At 40.8% G+C, this 16,564-nt stretch overlaps 1 protein-coding gene across 1 annotated transcript in view; it reads right to left on the bottom strand.

Annotated features, from left to right (window-relative positions):
* The window catches only part of EFHC2 (EF-hand domain containing 2), a 209,759-nt gene that overhangs the window by 6,759 nt on the left and 186,436 nt on the right, over window positions 1-16,564 (bottom strand). Inside the window, 1 exon segment of the mRNA XM_033201359.1 lies at window positions 14,486-14,591. Coding sequence (XP_033057250.1) covers window positions 14,486-14,591 — 106 coding nt within the window.

Here is a 16,564-nt window from a genome sequence, read left to right as displayed (position 1 = left end):
AGGAAGAGCTAACTCTCCTAAATATATATGCACCCAATACAGGAGCACCCACATTCATAAAGCAAGTCCTTAGAGACCTACAAGAGACTTAGACTCCCATACAATAATAATGGGAGATTTCAACACTCCACTGTCAACATTAGACAGATCAACGAGACAGAAAGTTAACAAGGATATCCAGGAATTGAACTCATCTCTGCACCAAGCGGACCTAATAGACATCTATAGAACTCTCCACCCCAAATCAACAGAATATACATTCTTCTCAGCACCACATCGCACTTATTCCAAAATTGACCACATAATTGGAAGTAAAGCACTCCTCAGCAAATGTACAAGAACAGAAATTATAACAAACTGTCTCTCAGACCACAGTGCAATCAAACTAGAACTCAGGACTAAGAAACTCAATCAAAACCGCTCAACTACATGGAAACTGAACAACCTGCCCTGAATGACTACTGGTACATAACGAAATGAAAGCAGAAATAAAGATGTTCTTTGAAACCAATGAGAACAAAGATACAACATACCAGAATCTCTGGGACACATTTAAAGCAGTGTGTAGAGGGAAATTTATAGCACTAAATGCCCACAAGAGAAAGCAGGAAAGATCTAAAATTGACACTTTAACATCACAATTAAAAGAACTAGAGAGGCAAGAGCAAACACATTCAAAAGCTAGCAGAAGGCAAGAAATAACTAAGATCAGAGCAGAACTGAAGGAGATAGAGTCACAAAAAACCCTCCAAAAAATCAATGAATCCAGGAGTTGGTTTTTTGAAAAGATCAACAAAATTGACAGACCGCTAGCAAGACTAATAAAGAAGAAAAGAGAGAGGAATCAAATAGACGCAAAAAAAATGATAAGGGGATATCACCACTGACCCCACAGAAATACAAACAACCATCAGAGAATACTATAAATGCCTCTACAAATCAGCTAGAAAATCTAGAAGAAATGGATAATTTCCTGGACACTTACACTCTCCCAAGACTGAACCAGGAAGAAGTTGAATCCCTGAATAGACCAATAGCAGGCTCTGAAATTGAGGCAACAATTAATAGCCTACCCACCAAAAAAAGTCCAGGACCAGTGGATTCACAGCTGAATTCTACCACAGGTACAAGGAGGAGCTGGTACCATTCCTTCTGAAACTATTCCAATCAATAGAAAAAGAGGAATCCTCCCTAACTCATTTTATGAGGCCAACATCATCCTGATACCAAAGCCTGGCAGAGACACAACAAAAAAAGAGAATTTTAGGCCAATATCCCTGATGAACATCGATGCAAAAATTCTCAATAAAATACTGGCAAACCGGATTCAGCAGCACATCAAAAAGCTTATCCACCATGATCAAGTGGGCTTCATCCCTGGGATGCAAGGCTGGTTCAACATTCGCAAATCAATAAATGTAATCCAGCATATAAACAGAACCAAAGACAAGAACCACATGATTATCTCAATAGATGCAGAAAAGGCTTTTGACAAAATTCAACAGCCCTTTATGCTAAAAACGCTCAATAAATTCGGTATTGATGGAATGTATCTCAAAATAATAAGAGCTATTTATGACAAACCCACAGCTAATATCATACTGAATGGGCAAAAACTGGAAAAATTCCCTTTGAAAACTGGCACAAGACAGGGATGCCCTCTCTCACCACTCCTATTCAACATAGTGTTGGAAGTTCTGGCTAGGGCAATCAGGCAAGAGAAAGAAATCAAGAGTATCCAGTTAGGAAAAGAAGAAGTCAAATTGTCCCTGTTTGCAGATGACATGATTGTATATTTAGAAAACCCCATCGTCTCAGCCCAAATCTCCTTAAGCTGATAAGCAACTTCAGCAAAGTCTCAGGATACAAAATTATGTGCAAAAATCACAAGCATTTTTATACACCAGTAACAGACAAGCAGAGAGCCAAATCAGGAATCAACTTCCATCACAATTGCTTCAAAGAGAATAAAATACCTAGGAATCCAGCTTACAAGGGATGTAAAGGACCTCTTCAAGGAGAACTACAAACCACTGCTCAGTGAAATCAAAAAGGACACAAACAATGGAAGAACATACCATGCTCATGGATAGGAAGAATCAATATCGTGAAAATGGCCATACTGCCCAAGGTGATTTATAGATCAATGCCATCCCCATCAAGCTACCAATGACTTTCTTCACAGAATTGGAAAAAATGGCTTTAAAGTTCATATGGAACCAAAAAAGAGCCCGCATTGCCAAGACAATCCTAAGTCAAAAGGACAAAGCTGGAGGCGTCACGCTACCTGACTTCAAACTATACTACAAGGCTACAGTAACCAAAACAGCATGGTACTGGTACACAACAGAGAAATAGACCAATGGAACAGAACAGAGTCCTCAGAAATAATACCACACATCTACAGCCATCTGATCTTTGACAAACCTGACAAAAAACAAGAATGGGGAAAGGATTCCCTATTTAATAAATGGTGCGGGAAAATTGGCTAGCCATAAGTAGAAAGCTGAAACTGGATCCTTTCTTACTCCTTATACGAAAATTAATTCAAGATGGATTAGAGACTTAAATGTTACACCTAATACCATAAAAACCCTAGAAGAAAATCTAGGTAGTACCATTCAGGACATAGGCATGGGCAAGGACTTCATGTCTAAAACACCAAAAGCAATGGCAGCCAAAGCCAAAATTGACAAATGGGATCTCATTAAACTAAAGAGCTTTTGCACAGCAAAAGAAACTACCATCAGAGTGAACAGGCAACCTACAGAATGGGAGAACATTTTTGCAACCTACTCATCTGACAAAGGGCTAATATCCAGAATCTACAAAGAACTCAAACAATATACAAGAAAAAAGAAAACAACCCCATCAAAAAGTGAGGAAGGATATGAACAGACATTTCTCAAAAGAAGACATCCATACAGCCAACAGACACATGAAAAAATGCTCGTCATCACTCGCCATCAGAGAAATGCAAATCAAAACCACAATGAGATACCATCTCACACCAGTTAGAATGGCAATCATTAAGAAGTCAGGAAACAATAGATGTTGGAGAGGATGTGGAGAAATAGGAACACTTTTACACTGTTGGTGGGATTGTAAACTAGTTCAACCATTATGGAAAACAGTATGGCGATTCCTCAAGGATCTAGAACTAGATGTACCATATGACCCAGCCATCCCACTACTGGGTATATACCCAAAGGATTATAAATTACTCTACTACAAAGACACATGCACACGTATGTTTATTGCGGCACTATTCACAATAGCAAAGACTTGGAATCAACCCAAATGTCCATCTGTGACAGACTGGATTAAGAAAATGTGGCACATATACACCATGGAATACTATGCAGCCATCAAAAAGGATGAGTTTGTGTCCTTGTAGGGACATGGATGCAGCTGGAAACATCATTCTTAGCAAACTATCACAAGAAGAGAAAACCAAACACCGCATGTTCACTTATGGTGGGAACTGAACAATGAGATCACTTGGACTCGGGAAGGGGAACATCACACACTGGGGCCTATCAGGGGGAGGGGGGAGGAGGGAGGGATTGCATTGGGGAGTATACATGATATAAACGTTATGCACATGTACCCTAGAACTTAAAGTATAATAATAAAAAAAAATATGATGAAATTATTTGGGGACTGGATCCTCTTATGAAACAGGTCAGGACTAGAAGATTCTGCCTCATAGCTTATGAGTTAGCAAAAGTGGTTTTGTTTTTGTATTTTTGAGCAAGGAATTGTGATTTCAATGCTGACAATAAAGGGAAAATAATAGAACTTACAATGCAATCATGAGAACTCAAGAATTTGGAGATGAGATCAAATTTGTTAGCAACTTGGGCACAATGAAACTCAAGTAAATATCCATGAGATTTGGTACTAAGGATATTTAAGATGAAAAGGTAACCGTGGTCCATTTCTTTAAATCCTGACCACTTTAAACCCCATGACTCGCACAAATCTCTCCTGACTACTCTGGCCCCATTGTGCTCTTTCTTTCGAATCAATGCCACTTCCCTTGATTATTTTTCCTTTTGTTACTCTTCCTTAGGTTCCAGGTGGGAGTGACTTTCTGTCCAAATACTTCATAAATGCCACAGCACATTAGCAGTGCTGTGGGTCCATCTATTGCCAACCCCCAATTCAGGGAGATTTTCGCAACTATTGGCTTAAAATGGACTAATGGAATCAAATTTGGGACCAAAGGAAGGTTAGGAAACAGGGGAGGTTTCCAAGGCTCAGGGGATGGGGTGAGAGGCATCAATAAAGTAGAGGGAAAGGCACTTTCTTCATAATTTTGTCTATAATTGGATCTACTTAAGGAATCTCGTGGCTAGCCCCTTGGTAAAATGACGACATTTTTGGCAACATAAGAAATCCACATATTACCACTGCCTAATTGTACTTCTAATAAATCTGCAAATGTTCCAAATATTGTAGAATCTTTATGAAAATCTGGGCAGTGAGTTAAAATAGTGCTTCATTGATTTTTTTTAACCCTACACTATGCAATGCAAAGAAAACTCATATATGGCTTTCCCAGCAGTGCATATCAGTTTTAAGTGGGAATAACTGTGTGGTACTTTTACAACAGGAGGAGTCATCCACAGAAGTTGATCCTGCCCATTCCAGGTGAGAACAAGCTTACTTGCATCTCTGTAAAGCAGATTCCCCTGGCAGTGCAGGTTTGGAATTTGGGATTTTAACTGTCTACGTGTAGCAGGCTCTGCCAGCACCCCTTCCTATCTCCTCATCCTTTCCACTCTGGAGCACACCAACATGACTTCCAATGGCCAGCACCTGCGTTCCTTCACCCTAGGGCTACTCTTTGGCCTCTGAGGCTTGCTTTGGCTGTCTCTGTGGCAAGCCACAAGTGCCAGGGAATTATTTCCTTTCCTCCACTTCAAGAGCAGCCCTCAAACAATGACTGATGGGAGTTGATGGATGAATACTGTGGCTCCCTTGCACTTTGGGTGGGATGACTCTGAAGTGTCAGTGTTTCCCAGTTGCATTAAGCTCTAATCATTAGGTCAGGTGTGGGGGCTCACACCTGCAATTCCACCATTTGGGTGGCTGAGGTGGGAGATCACTTAAAGCCAGGACTTCTAAACAAGCCTGGTCAACACAGTGAGACCCTGTCTCTACAAAAGAAAAAAAAACAAACAGCAGGGTGTGGTGGTGTGGGCCTGTAGTCCCAGCTGCTTGGGAGGCTGAGGTAGGAGGATTACTTGAGCCCAGGAGTTTAAGGCTGCAGTGAGCCATGATTGCACCACTACACTCCACCCTGGGTGACAGAGTGAGACCCTGTCCCAAAACAAAACAAAACTTTCAATCGTCTACATCATCTACATTTGTAACTGGTTTGCTAATATGCCTTTAGTAGCTCCTTCCCTTCCCTTTCTCACTCTCCCACTCCCTTACTAGTGTTTTCACTTCTCCCCACAAAATGATTTACACTTAAATCTTTGTCTCCAAGTCTGCTTCTAGAGGAAGTCAGATGTAGATTCTATGCAATTTTGCATTTATCAAAATTAAGAACATGTCTAAGAAAGCACAGCACAGCTTGAAACAAAGCAACTTCCTGGCAAACTGGATGAATCCAGAGTCTCCAAGTGACTTCCAGATAACTCAAAAGACAGCACTCAAATCTCAGAACAAAATTTGATGTAATCTGGAGCATAAACAATACATGCCACATAGTGTTTTCTGGAGGAAGGAAGAACTATGAAATGCAGAGTGAAATTCAATAATACAAAAATCATGATTCTAAAATGTCTGGGAATCATTGTCTCCAAGAAGGCCCTATGACATCTTCCAAGCTGGCTGTCACTCGAGGCACTTAAGATGTCAAACCAGTTGGCAATAAATTACTCGTTCATCAGTGGTGAAAAAAATGTAGCTGCCGATCTGTAAAATCACACACCCTTGAAATGGGAAGCAAAGATGGCACTGGATGAAAACCCAGTAAACAGCAGCTGCCCAGTGAGAATAGCAAAGCTGTGTGTGAGCTAATGGGCCCTAGATTTATTTGCTTTGACATTTTTAAAAGGAAATTAATTGGATTATGTCTCCTTCTTGTTTAAAATTTTCTAATGTAATACTGGCCACCAGATGCATGAGGGGAAAGATCGGGAGCCAATTAAATTCCATGCTTCACTGAAACAAGGTTATTTTTATTCCTCCCAAATGCAAGGCAGATAGAGTCATGTTAGTGATTTCACCATGTTACTCCTCTCTACTCACTAGCAAAAGGATGTTTCTATGAGAAAGATCTATAAATGTATGGAAAAGGCCAGTGGTGTATACAGTATTAAAACTGTGATTTTCTTAGATTTTCTCCCTTCAAATAAAGTTAACACGGCTTTAGAAATAATCTAATTAGTTTGACAAAATCATAAAAGCAATTAAATTTTAAGCAAATCAAATTGAAATAAATTTGGGGAAAGATGTTGCAAATATTTCTTGAGATAATCAAGAGCGTTCTGATAACATAAGGAAAAGCTCATATATAAAGCCAGAAGATTAGCTTATATTTCTGTACATTTCTGTCTTTACAGCAATGCCAATATTTCATGATTGTTTCCCCTTTCTGTAGACAAAGCTTCAACAGAGTTGTCATCTGTATGTGAGTTGTAGCTAAAAGACAGGTGTAGTTTCTAAACAGAAAACCTTTCCTTGGAAGTGCAATGCAGGGCAAGTAAAGTTTTCAGGGAGATGTGGATTTTTGAGCTTCAATGACAGGCTTATGTGTACAATTCAAGTGGACATCACCCGATGCTGTAGATGAAAGTGGATTCCAGGAGTATCATTTCCTACTAGGTTATTGCTCTGTGTTAGGTCAACAGTATGTGTTTGCCAGTTATTTTTTAAGTCTAAGAGGAATGGTTAACAACCTTTCATTTTGACTGTTATATTCAACCACAAATATTAGAAATAACTTTACTTATTTAAAAAATTGGCACCAGTCCCTGACTATATAATCCTCACCATTAGGAATATCTCTGAACCTCAGCTTCCTATCTATAAATTGGGGATAATACTTATTCTTGCAAGACTGTTGGGACAACAAAATGTCACAGGTTATTCCATGCTCTAAATACCAAAAGGAGAATCTCAGCAAGGTGAGTGTCCAAAGGCGTTTCCCAAGGTGTACCCAACTGCCCCCTACTTCCTGATGCCAAGGGCCTATATCATCCCATTGCGAAAGAGAGCACTTTCGAGCTGACTACTAATGTTTTCGCAGTGACGATGTTCATAAAATGAAGCCACATCCAATTTTTCTCAGAAATGTCAAAAGATAAGACGCCAGTCACACCGTGTAAGTTATAAAGTTTATATGAGAACCGATTTAGTGTTATTTTTTAAAACGTGACTTCTGAGATTAACCAGACAGGCTCTAAACAGTGGGACCTATTCTGCCAGTTTTACAGCTACCATCTGTGAGCAAACACAATAGAATGGAAATGGGGTCTCCAGGCCATGACAGCGCCAGGGCAACATGCTGAGACCATAGATAGTCACATAATGGAGTGAGAGTTAAATTACAGCCCCATGGCTCACCATGGGCTGCTGAGGGGCCAGGCAGAGGGATAAGCAAGAGAGTCCAATGAGAATCCAGGCTACAAGCCATTGGCTACAGGCCATAGCCAACAGTCATGATGGATGACAGCTTACATCCAACCATGTAGGAAAAACCTGTCACCAAAGGGCAGTAGGACTAATCAAAGCTAGACGAGCTATACTACAGTACTCTTTAAATTCTCCTTGTTTGTTGTTGGCCCCAATTCTTACTAGCTGAGGCCACCTGACAAGCACATGTAGGGGAGCCACCTCTGAGTACAGGAAACTGGTTCTCAATCCAGCAAACCAAGCCCCAGAAGCAGTTAGTGTAGATCTGGCTTTTATCCTGGCTGTGGGGCTTGTTCTGAGCTCAAGGCTTTATTCTGGTAACAGATTGTGCTGGGTCAGTCTCCATTTGCCCCTCAAGATCATTCTTTGTCCTTTTCACTCTGCTTTCTGCCCCGGGAGACCGACTCTGTGGATTGCATCACTCCTCAAGCTTCCTTGCTTTCTGGCTTCTGGGTGGGTTCAGCCAATGTGAAGCAGCATCAGGAGATCAGAAAACAGGAGAAGCAAGAGGTCAGAGTATGGATTTTACTTCCCTTCACCCTGTTGCCTCCATGCCAGGCCATGGTTTGGAAGTGGCTATAGTGGCTACACTACTCTACCTGCTGCTATAGTTCCAGCTCCTCTGCTGGGCTCCAATAACACCAGTCCCCCAGTCCCTCCCTGCTTCTCCCGTTCTTGCCAGTCCCTGAGGGCTCCACCCTCCCCCGCATCCCTTAACCCCACCCACCCATCAACAGTCCCTTTATCAAATCCATCTCCAGGATCCCTTTGAGTATGCTGCGTACTTCCTGCTGTAACCTCACGGGTTTAGGGACTTAGCCAGCTCTGTCCCCTTGGCAGGGTGAAAGCTTGGTCTGAGCCTGCTGAGTGGCTTCCTCTGATTGCCGAATGGTGCTAACTTCAAGATTCCCCATCACTATGCTCACTGTTTTGGAGGGATGCCCTGCTAGAACTCCCTTCCAATCTCAAGTCTTGTGGACCAGACCACACCCCTACTCAGCCTGTGGTTGGCTGAATCCTGTGGTCTTGTTCCTGGTTTCTGGCCTCTCCCTTCTCACCCCATGATGGTTAGTCACACTAGACTGGGAAGGTGTCCCAAATTTCCACCCATAACATCCATCCTAACCATTCATGCTGATGCAGACAGAATTAGAGTTGAATCTAGTACTGAGGCCTACTCAACTTTCATCAGCCAATAAGTTTCTTTTTATTTCTCAGTAAGATTCCCAGTCCAGAAATGAGATCCTGCTGATGACAATATTCAGCCCAGGAGTAAAAATATCCAGGTTCCAGGTGGTGGCCTGTCCTGGTAACTTCTACAGAGCTCTCCATAACACCTCTGAAACTTTAACCTGAGCCAGCCTGTCAGGCTCATATACTGGAGGAAGGGTGCAGCTCCCCAACCCTGGCGCCTCCATTTAAGCCTTGCTTCCACATAGGAGCTCAGCCTGCCATTCCTTGTTCTCAAAAGACCTTTGGTCTCATCACTTCACACTCAGGGCTGGGATGCCTTCACAACCTGATGGATCTTACCCTGAAGCCCTACATGTGACTGGCTATGGAAGACTCCTCAAACGTTGGCAATCCCCAAAGTCATAACTGGGAGGTTTTCTCTGCCCAGTTGTGCCCCCAGGACATCTAGTCTGACTCCACCATGGTCTCTTATGGCATAATCACTCTCCTCTCAGTTCCCTACTATGAATAGAAGGCTAGGAAATAACCAGGGAACCAGCTGGGGAGGAGGCTGTCACACTGCCAGGCTCTCAGTTGATACCAAGTAACAGTCAACAGGGGCTTCAAGAGTAGTTGGTTGCCAAGCTGTGATATACTATCCAGAATTCCCTTGAGGAGGGATTTGGTGGCCCAGCTGCTGGGAGTCCCCTTCATGGATTTCCTGAGCTACAAACATGTCTTGGCTGCAAAGAGCCACGCTGCACAAAGTCACATCTCTTCTTGAACCAACCCACCGGGACAAAGGCCAGGCCATTCTGGCCCAACTCAGGACAACACTGAAAAGACATGCTAACTCCAGAGCTCCCTATGGGTTGGACAAGGCTATCTTTGGGCTTGTATCACAGTTCAACTTCTCCCTCTGCCCACTCTTCTTCTTTTCCCCCACCTTCCATGGGAGATGATCCCAAGGACACTCCTAAATAAATATCCTACACATTAGACTCCATCTGCTTCCTGGAGAACCCCACCTGTGACAAACTCTGACCTAGCAGTGTTTCAGGGCATTATTCAACATTATTAATAACATGTGAGCACACTTACATGGGTCAGTAGATATTATACTTTTTGCTCCTGTATTCTACTGTATAAACTATTCAACATTGTGCTCAACCCCTTCATGCTAAATATTTTCACATGAGATTATAGACTCACTGGTAACATTCCCAAGCTATTTTATGTCTTCTTTATGAAATAATAACAAGCTTATCAGTACCAGAGTGGTTCAAACTCTTTGGAATCTAGTTTAGTTCTCATTGTTGGTGAAATTGATCAGGTACCATTTTATATCTATTTTCTTTTCTTTTTAATTGGCTGAAAAAGAATAGTCCTTTCCGAATGCCTCCTGCAGACTGAAATATTTCTAGGCTTTATCAGCAGAACTGATGAGCCCTATGAGTAAAGTTCTCACCATAAATGAATTGCAATTAGAAGAACCTAGTGCTGAAGCCCAAGCTGTTTCTGATGTGACATTCCTGGCCTAGAACCATTCTCTTGCCATTAAGAATAGAATCTCCCATCTTAACCTTGGCAGGACTGCCCAGCCCCCGACTTGAGGAAAGTAAGACATCTCCATTTTACAAAAAATAATAGCATCCAACACTTAAGCCCTTACTATGGCAGAGGTATTGTGATAAGTGACTTGTGTATTGATTTCCTTAATCCTCACAACCCTAATGGAAGAACTATTCTTATCGCCATTTTTGAGATGGGAAAACCTGAAAGGTTGAGTAATTTGTAAAAAGTTACCCAGTTAGTTGATCGTAGAGCTAAGGCAGGGTCCCTGTGATTGGACCTTCTGTTCTACATTGCCTCTCAAAAGCATCTGAGGTCCAGGGCTCGATACCTATCACGGTTGACAGAGTTGAAAAGTGATGAAACTGGGGAGAGGTGATTAAAGGCAGAGTGGATCTTTGGCCATCCCATGTGGTGACTTCTCTTCTAGTGTGTATGGTGATCTTTTTGCGGGTCATGAAATCAATTTAATGGGTCATGAACAACATTCAAAAGAGAGGAGAAAAAGAGGTGGTGGGTAATGACAAAAAGGAAAAGAAAAGAAAGGAAGAGAGAAATGAAAAAAGAAAAGAATGTATCATACTGCCACCACATGTAGTCAGAAAAGTATTAATCCATGAAACTTAGATTCCGTTATATATGTGCATGCTGTGTTGTTATGAAAAAAATATCTTTCTTACTGTAGGTTGCAGTACAAAAGATGATTGGATCTCATTCAAACTCAATAGTCATCAGGAAAATAAAATTTAAAGTAGTAAGTAGTAAGTAGTAAGGTATGTTTTCAGAGGCAAAATAAAAAACAACCTGAATGCCTGTCAATAAAGAGTAGATTAACAGAGCCAGGCGCGGTGGCTCATGCCTGTAATCCCAGCACTTTGGGAGGCCGAGGCGGGCGGATCATAAGGTCAGGAGTTCAAGACCAGCCTGGCCAACATGGTAAAAACTTGTCTCTACTAAAAATACAAAAAAATTAGCCAGGCATGGTGGCGTGTGCTTATAGTCCCAGCGACTCAGGAAGCTGAGGCAGGAGAATCGCTTGAACCTGGGAGGTGGAGGTTGCAGTGAGCCAAGATCACGCCAGCTTGGGCAACAGAATGAGACTTCGTCTCAAAAAAAAAAAAAAAGAAAAAAAAGAGATTAATAAATTATTATATATTCACACTACAGCTATTAAGAATGGTTTAGGTCTATACATATTCAACTAGGGAAATTTTCCATGATAAGAAGAAAAGCATACTCCAGATAAATGCATGTGGTATAATCATATTTTCACACATACATGATGAAATAAAACCCCCAACACAGAGGTAAACATTTGGGTGGTGGACTGAGTGGAATGGAAGAGTAAAGAGAGAAGTAGAAAGTAAAGAAAAGAATGACAAAGGATTATAGCAAAAATAGGTATGTCCTATATATTATTCAGGGTCTCACGGGAAATGGAGGACATATGCAAACTGTGGAAATTGAGAAGAGTTTAATAAAGTGACTAGTTACAAAGTTGTGGGAAGTGTTTAGGAAAACCAACAGGGGATAATTCCCTGGGTTTATAACAGCAGGGAGCCATTACTACCGCCTGAGGCTGAAGGGGCACATGAAGTGGCCAGCCATATGCAAAGAGCCTCTAGAAAAGTGCTGTGGACTTTGAAGGAGGAGGCCATCAATCTTCTGTGACTGGTAGGGAGGAAGAAGATTGCTCTCTCCTTTCACCCTCTACTCTCCTGCTAGTGCATCCCACTGGTCAACCCAACTGGAGGCCAGAGGGCTAGGGGACCCACTCATGTGGCCTACAAAGGTCAGCTGCCAAGGACTGGCCTGGGCAGGGTCAGAGCACGGTAAGGGCTCTGGAGAGCAGTCCTAAAGAGACATAGGGATGCAGTCAATACAGACTACTAGAACATTCAATGAAAAGGTAGAAAAATATAAATCCCATCTACCATGTTTCTATTTGTATGTAAAAATTAAATATTCACATGGATAAGAATGAAAGGGTTATCAGGGCAAATGACTGATTTGTTTTTGTGATAGTATTTCAGATTTGGGTTAATCCAATCTAGTATCTTCAAAAATAATTATATTTGAAGGACAGTTTTCTTTTTTATTCTTTGCAGCAAGAGACCTGAGTTAAAATTCTGACTCTGCCTTACGTTGCTGTTTATCTAACTTCCTCATCTCTAAACTGGGAATAATAAAAGTACCTAAGATTGCTAAGAGGATTAAATAAGCTAAGTGATTTTGAGATCTTAGAACAGTAGTTGGCACACAGTAAATGCTTTAAGTGTTTGCCGTTATTTATGGGGACAACAGGACAAGAGCCTCCATGGCCAGGCGTGGTGGCTCACATCTGTAATCCTAGCACTTTGGGAGGCCAAGGCAGGTGGACCACTTGAGGTCGGGGGTTCGAGACCAGCCTGGCCAACATGGTGAAACCTTGTCTCTACCAAAAATACAAAAATTAGCCGGGTGTGGTGGCACGTGCCTGTAATCCCGGCTGTTCGGGAGGCTGAGGCAGGAGAATCGCTTGAACCCGGGAGGTGAAGATTGTGGTGAGCTGAGATCGCACCACTGCACTGCAGCCTGGGTGACAGAGTGAGACTCCATCTCTAGTCCACCCACCATCCAGCCAAAGCAAGTTCTGTGTAAAGGGCACTCTTGATCATGTTGCTGTCTTCCTTGAAGTTAGTCAGTGGTCTCCAGACCTCGCAGGACAATATTCAAATGTTACCCTTGCAGGTATCTCCAGCTTTATCCTTTTCACCTCTTCCCCATGTGCCTTTGCTCTGGCCACACCAATTCCTCCTGGTTCTGTACAAGTACCATGCTGTCCCATGTCCAGAGAATTCTGTTGGAAATGCTTTTTCCAGACCATGTCACTGTCCTACCTTGCTAACTCTTACTACTCATCACTGAAATTTCAAATGTCACCTCCCCTGAAAATACTTCCTGTTCCCCCCAGTCTGTTTAGAAGCAGCTACCTCCTCATCCCATAGAATCTCATGCAGGCTGTATCACGCCACACTCCAAGTCATGAGGGTACCAATTCCCGCATCAGTAGTGGGCCCCTCAAAGGTAGCAATGACAATTTTAGTCTCTGGACCCTAGCCTAGAACAGAGAACCTGATGAGAGTCGATACTTAATCCTGATTTGTCTGGGGATTACATTCATAAATGAACAAGATAAGTAACTTAACTGACCCAAAGTCATTCAGCTAAGTAGGTGGCAGGGCCAAAATTCAAACCCAGCTCTGTCTGACTCCAAAGGCTACTACTTTCCCCCAACCATCTGGAAGTTCTATGGCTGCCCTTGGAGTAGCTGCATGCCTGAGGGAATTCCAGGGGCACTAGACCAGCTCCAGCCAGAATGAGCTGGTCAGCAGAGACCGGGAGAAATAAATGCCTCCTTTCTGGGAGTATCAACCACATGACATTTGCTTTATCAGGGACTTTCCCAAGAAAATCAATTTCTGGAGCATGTTAAAATACAAACAAACCACCACCCACCCACCCACTTCTTAAAGACAATTGGTCCAAAGAGATCTTAGAGAATTCAGACAATTCCACAATGTTGACAGCACCATCTGATCACGTGAACTTTGTTTTCCCTAACCAAGCATTTTTCTATGGAATTTTGATTTTAAATTTGGCTCCACCGTGAAATGTGCATCCCATATTCTATTGTTTCACCCATGGCAAACCTGGGTGCACAGCCACGGATACCCTAGGGATTCTTGCCATAGGCACCATTTGAGATTTGCTCTTGTGGCTTATGATGATGTTACCAGAATCCCTTGATAACAGTGTTTATATCTATTTATAACTGTAACCTATTATCCTATTTTCCATATAATTGGATGCGACTGAGGTTAAAAAGAAATTCAGCTGCATAAGAAAAGTCATGCTTTACAGAGCAGATGTTTGCTCAGCATGGAAAGTAAATTAGCCTTTAACACAAATACCCAGAAACACATATACACTCTTTCCAAAAGCACTGGTGTTAATATTTTATGATGAAAAATAATTTAAAGATAAAGGATATTAAACATGCAAGGGAAGTAACCATAGATGGTTTTTAAAATAGGTGTTCATTTACCTCTTTAAGGTATGATGCTGGTTGCAATTCAGGCACTGGATTCTTTCTCCAGTTCAGGGCAGAGAAAAATGACTTATAATCTATTTGTTTTTCACTGTCTTCAAACCTGAAAATATAATTATAATATATAATTTGACTCAATCTGCTGAATTCAAGACCAAAATGTCAGTTTCAATTTTTATCATGAAAACATAATACCATATATGCTTCAATATCTGAGATTTTTCTTATTTCTTACAATTTCTTATTGCTTCTGACCCTCCAGAATGTAAATTCTTTGAGCAGGGATCTTGCCTATCTAATTCATCAAATATCCCCAACAACAAGATCAGTGCTGGCACTTAGTAGGTGTTCAATAAATACTTGTTGCACTTGCCACAGAAGTAAATTTGCTCATTCAGTAACTAAGACTATAGTGATATTTTGTTAAAAATATTTAAAGGTCCTTTTAGTTTAATGGTTGATATTATATGTCAGCAAAATAGAATGTCCTTATATTTCTTAAATTGCATACCTTTTAAATCTTTAAGCAAGCTAGATTCATTTGTCTACCAGTATATTTTTTGAAAAAATAAAAGGCATCTTTGTCATTTATTATGTAGCCATTAAAAGGAGTTATTTAGATCCAAATTTGCTATCATATAAATTTGTTCTTGATACACTGTTGAGCAGAAAGGAGGCTGTAAAACAGTATGTAGAGTTATGATCCCACTTTAGGTTTATACTTCTATTAAAAAACAGAAAAAGTATGGTAGCAATAGACTTTCGTATTAAGAAGAGATATCTCTGGAAGAGAGATTCTGATTTTGCTTTTCTTTAGACTTTTGTGTATCATCTGATGGTTTTAAGTTTATAATGAGAAAAACTTCAGCCCATTTTCATTTTGAAAAAAAATTAACAAATGATTATTCTGTACCGTAAAAATACAGGTCAAAAATAACGAATCTCTTTCACTACTATTTCCTAATTATGGACATTGGCTAAAATTCTTCCTTAACCATAATAGAGTTTTGGCCATGAAGATACAGTAATTTCAACACATTGCTACAATGACCAAAACATAAAATACTTCTTAGTGTAATGCCTTAATGCCACCCATCCTAAATTTGATCATGTTCTGCCAGTTTTTAAGGCTGATTATCATGTAACACCAGTTTTTGAAGGAAAATACAAAGTACAAAGTGGTCACTAGACATTGTTCCAGGCACCCTATTCCAGGCTCCTGCCCTTAAAATATACTCCTAATCAGTCCAAAGATTTTTCTCTTTTCTTCTCAAAGTACTAAAAAATTAATAGCTTATATTTATAAACTAATAAAAATTAGCAGCAATAAATTAAATGTTACAAGCTGAAGTCACATAGCCTCATCAATCTAAACAAAATAGAATAAACAAAGTGACCAGAAGAGGGGAAAGGGGAATTCTGTAATTCTTTTGTGTACATTTTCTTTGGCCAAGGATTCTAAGCTGCAATTCCAATATACTGCCCCCTACCCACTGTTTACCCTTTAAATTGTGGCTCACTAGTCAGTTCAACTCCTTTAAAGGACATACTCTGTTTATGGAAATATTTATAGCCAAAATGTGGGACCATCATTTCTTTTATTTGTGTATGTTTTTGGGGAAGAATGAAAACTCAGTTAAAGATGTCTCATAATAAACTTCTTCTTCTTTTTTTTTTTTTTTTTTTTTTTTTTTTTTTTTAGCACAGAGCCTTGAAAGAAAGCATTTCCTAACATTCTGAGCAGGAGCTAAGGTCAAAGAATGAGATCATGTAGGACCTTTGGCTTTTATGCTGAGGAAAACTAAGAACCACTGGAGCATATTATACAGAAAGGTTATGAGACCTTCAATGTTCTGAATGTCTGTGTCCCCTCAAAATTCATATAATGAGACCGCATCAATGTGATGATATGAGGAGTTGGGGCTTCAGGAAAGGTGATTAGATAGTGAGGGCTCTGCCCTCATGATGAGATTAGTGCCCTTATATTAATTAAAGAGACCCCAGAGAGCACTCTTGCCCCTTCTGCCATGTAATCCTTTAAGGATTCAGAGGGAAGGCATCGTCTATGAACCAGGA

The sequence above is a fragment of the Trachypithecus francoisi genome, unplaced genomic scaffold, assembly GCF_009764315.1.
Source record: "Trachypithecus francoisi isolate TF-2019V2 unplaced genomic scaffold, Tfra_2.0 Lachesis_group6, whole genome shotgun sequence".
NCBI lineage: Eukaryota > Metazoa > Chordata > Mammalia > Primates > Cercopithecidae > Trachypithecus > Trachypithecus francoisi.
This window is presented reverse-complemented; position numbering and strand designations above follow the sequence as displayed.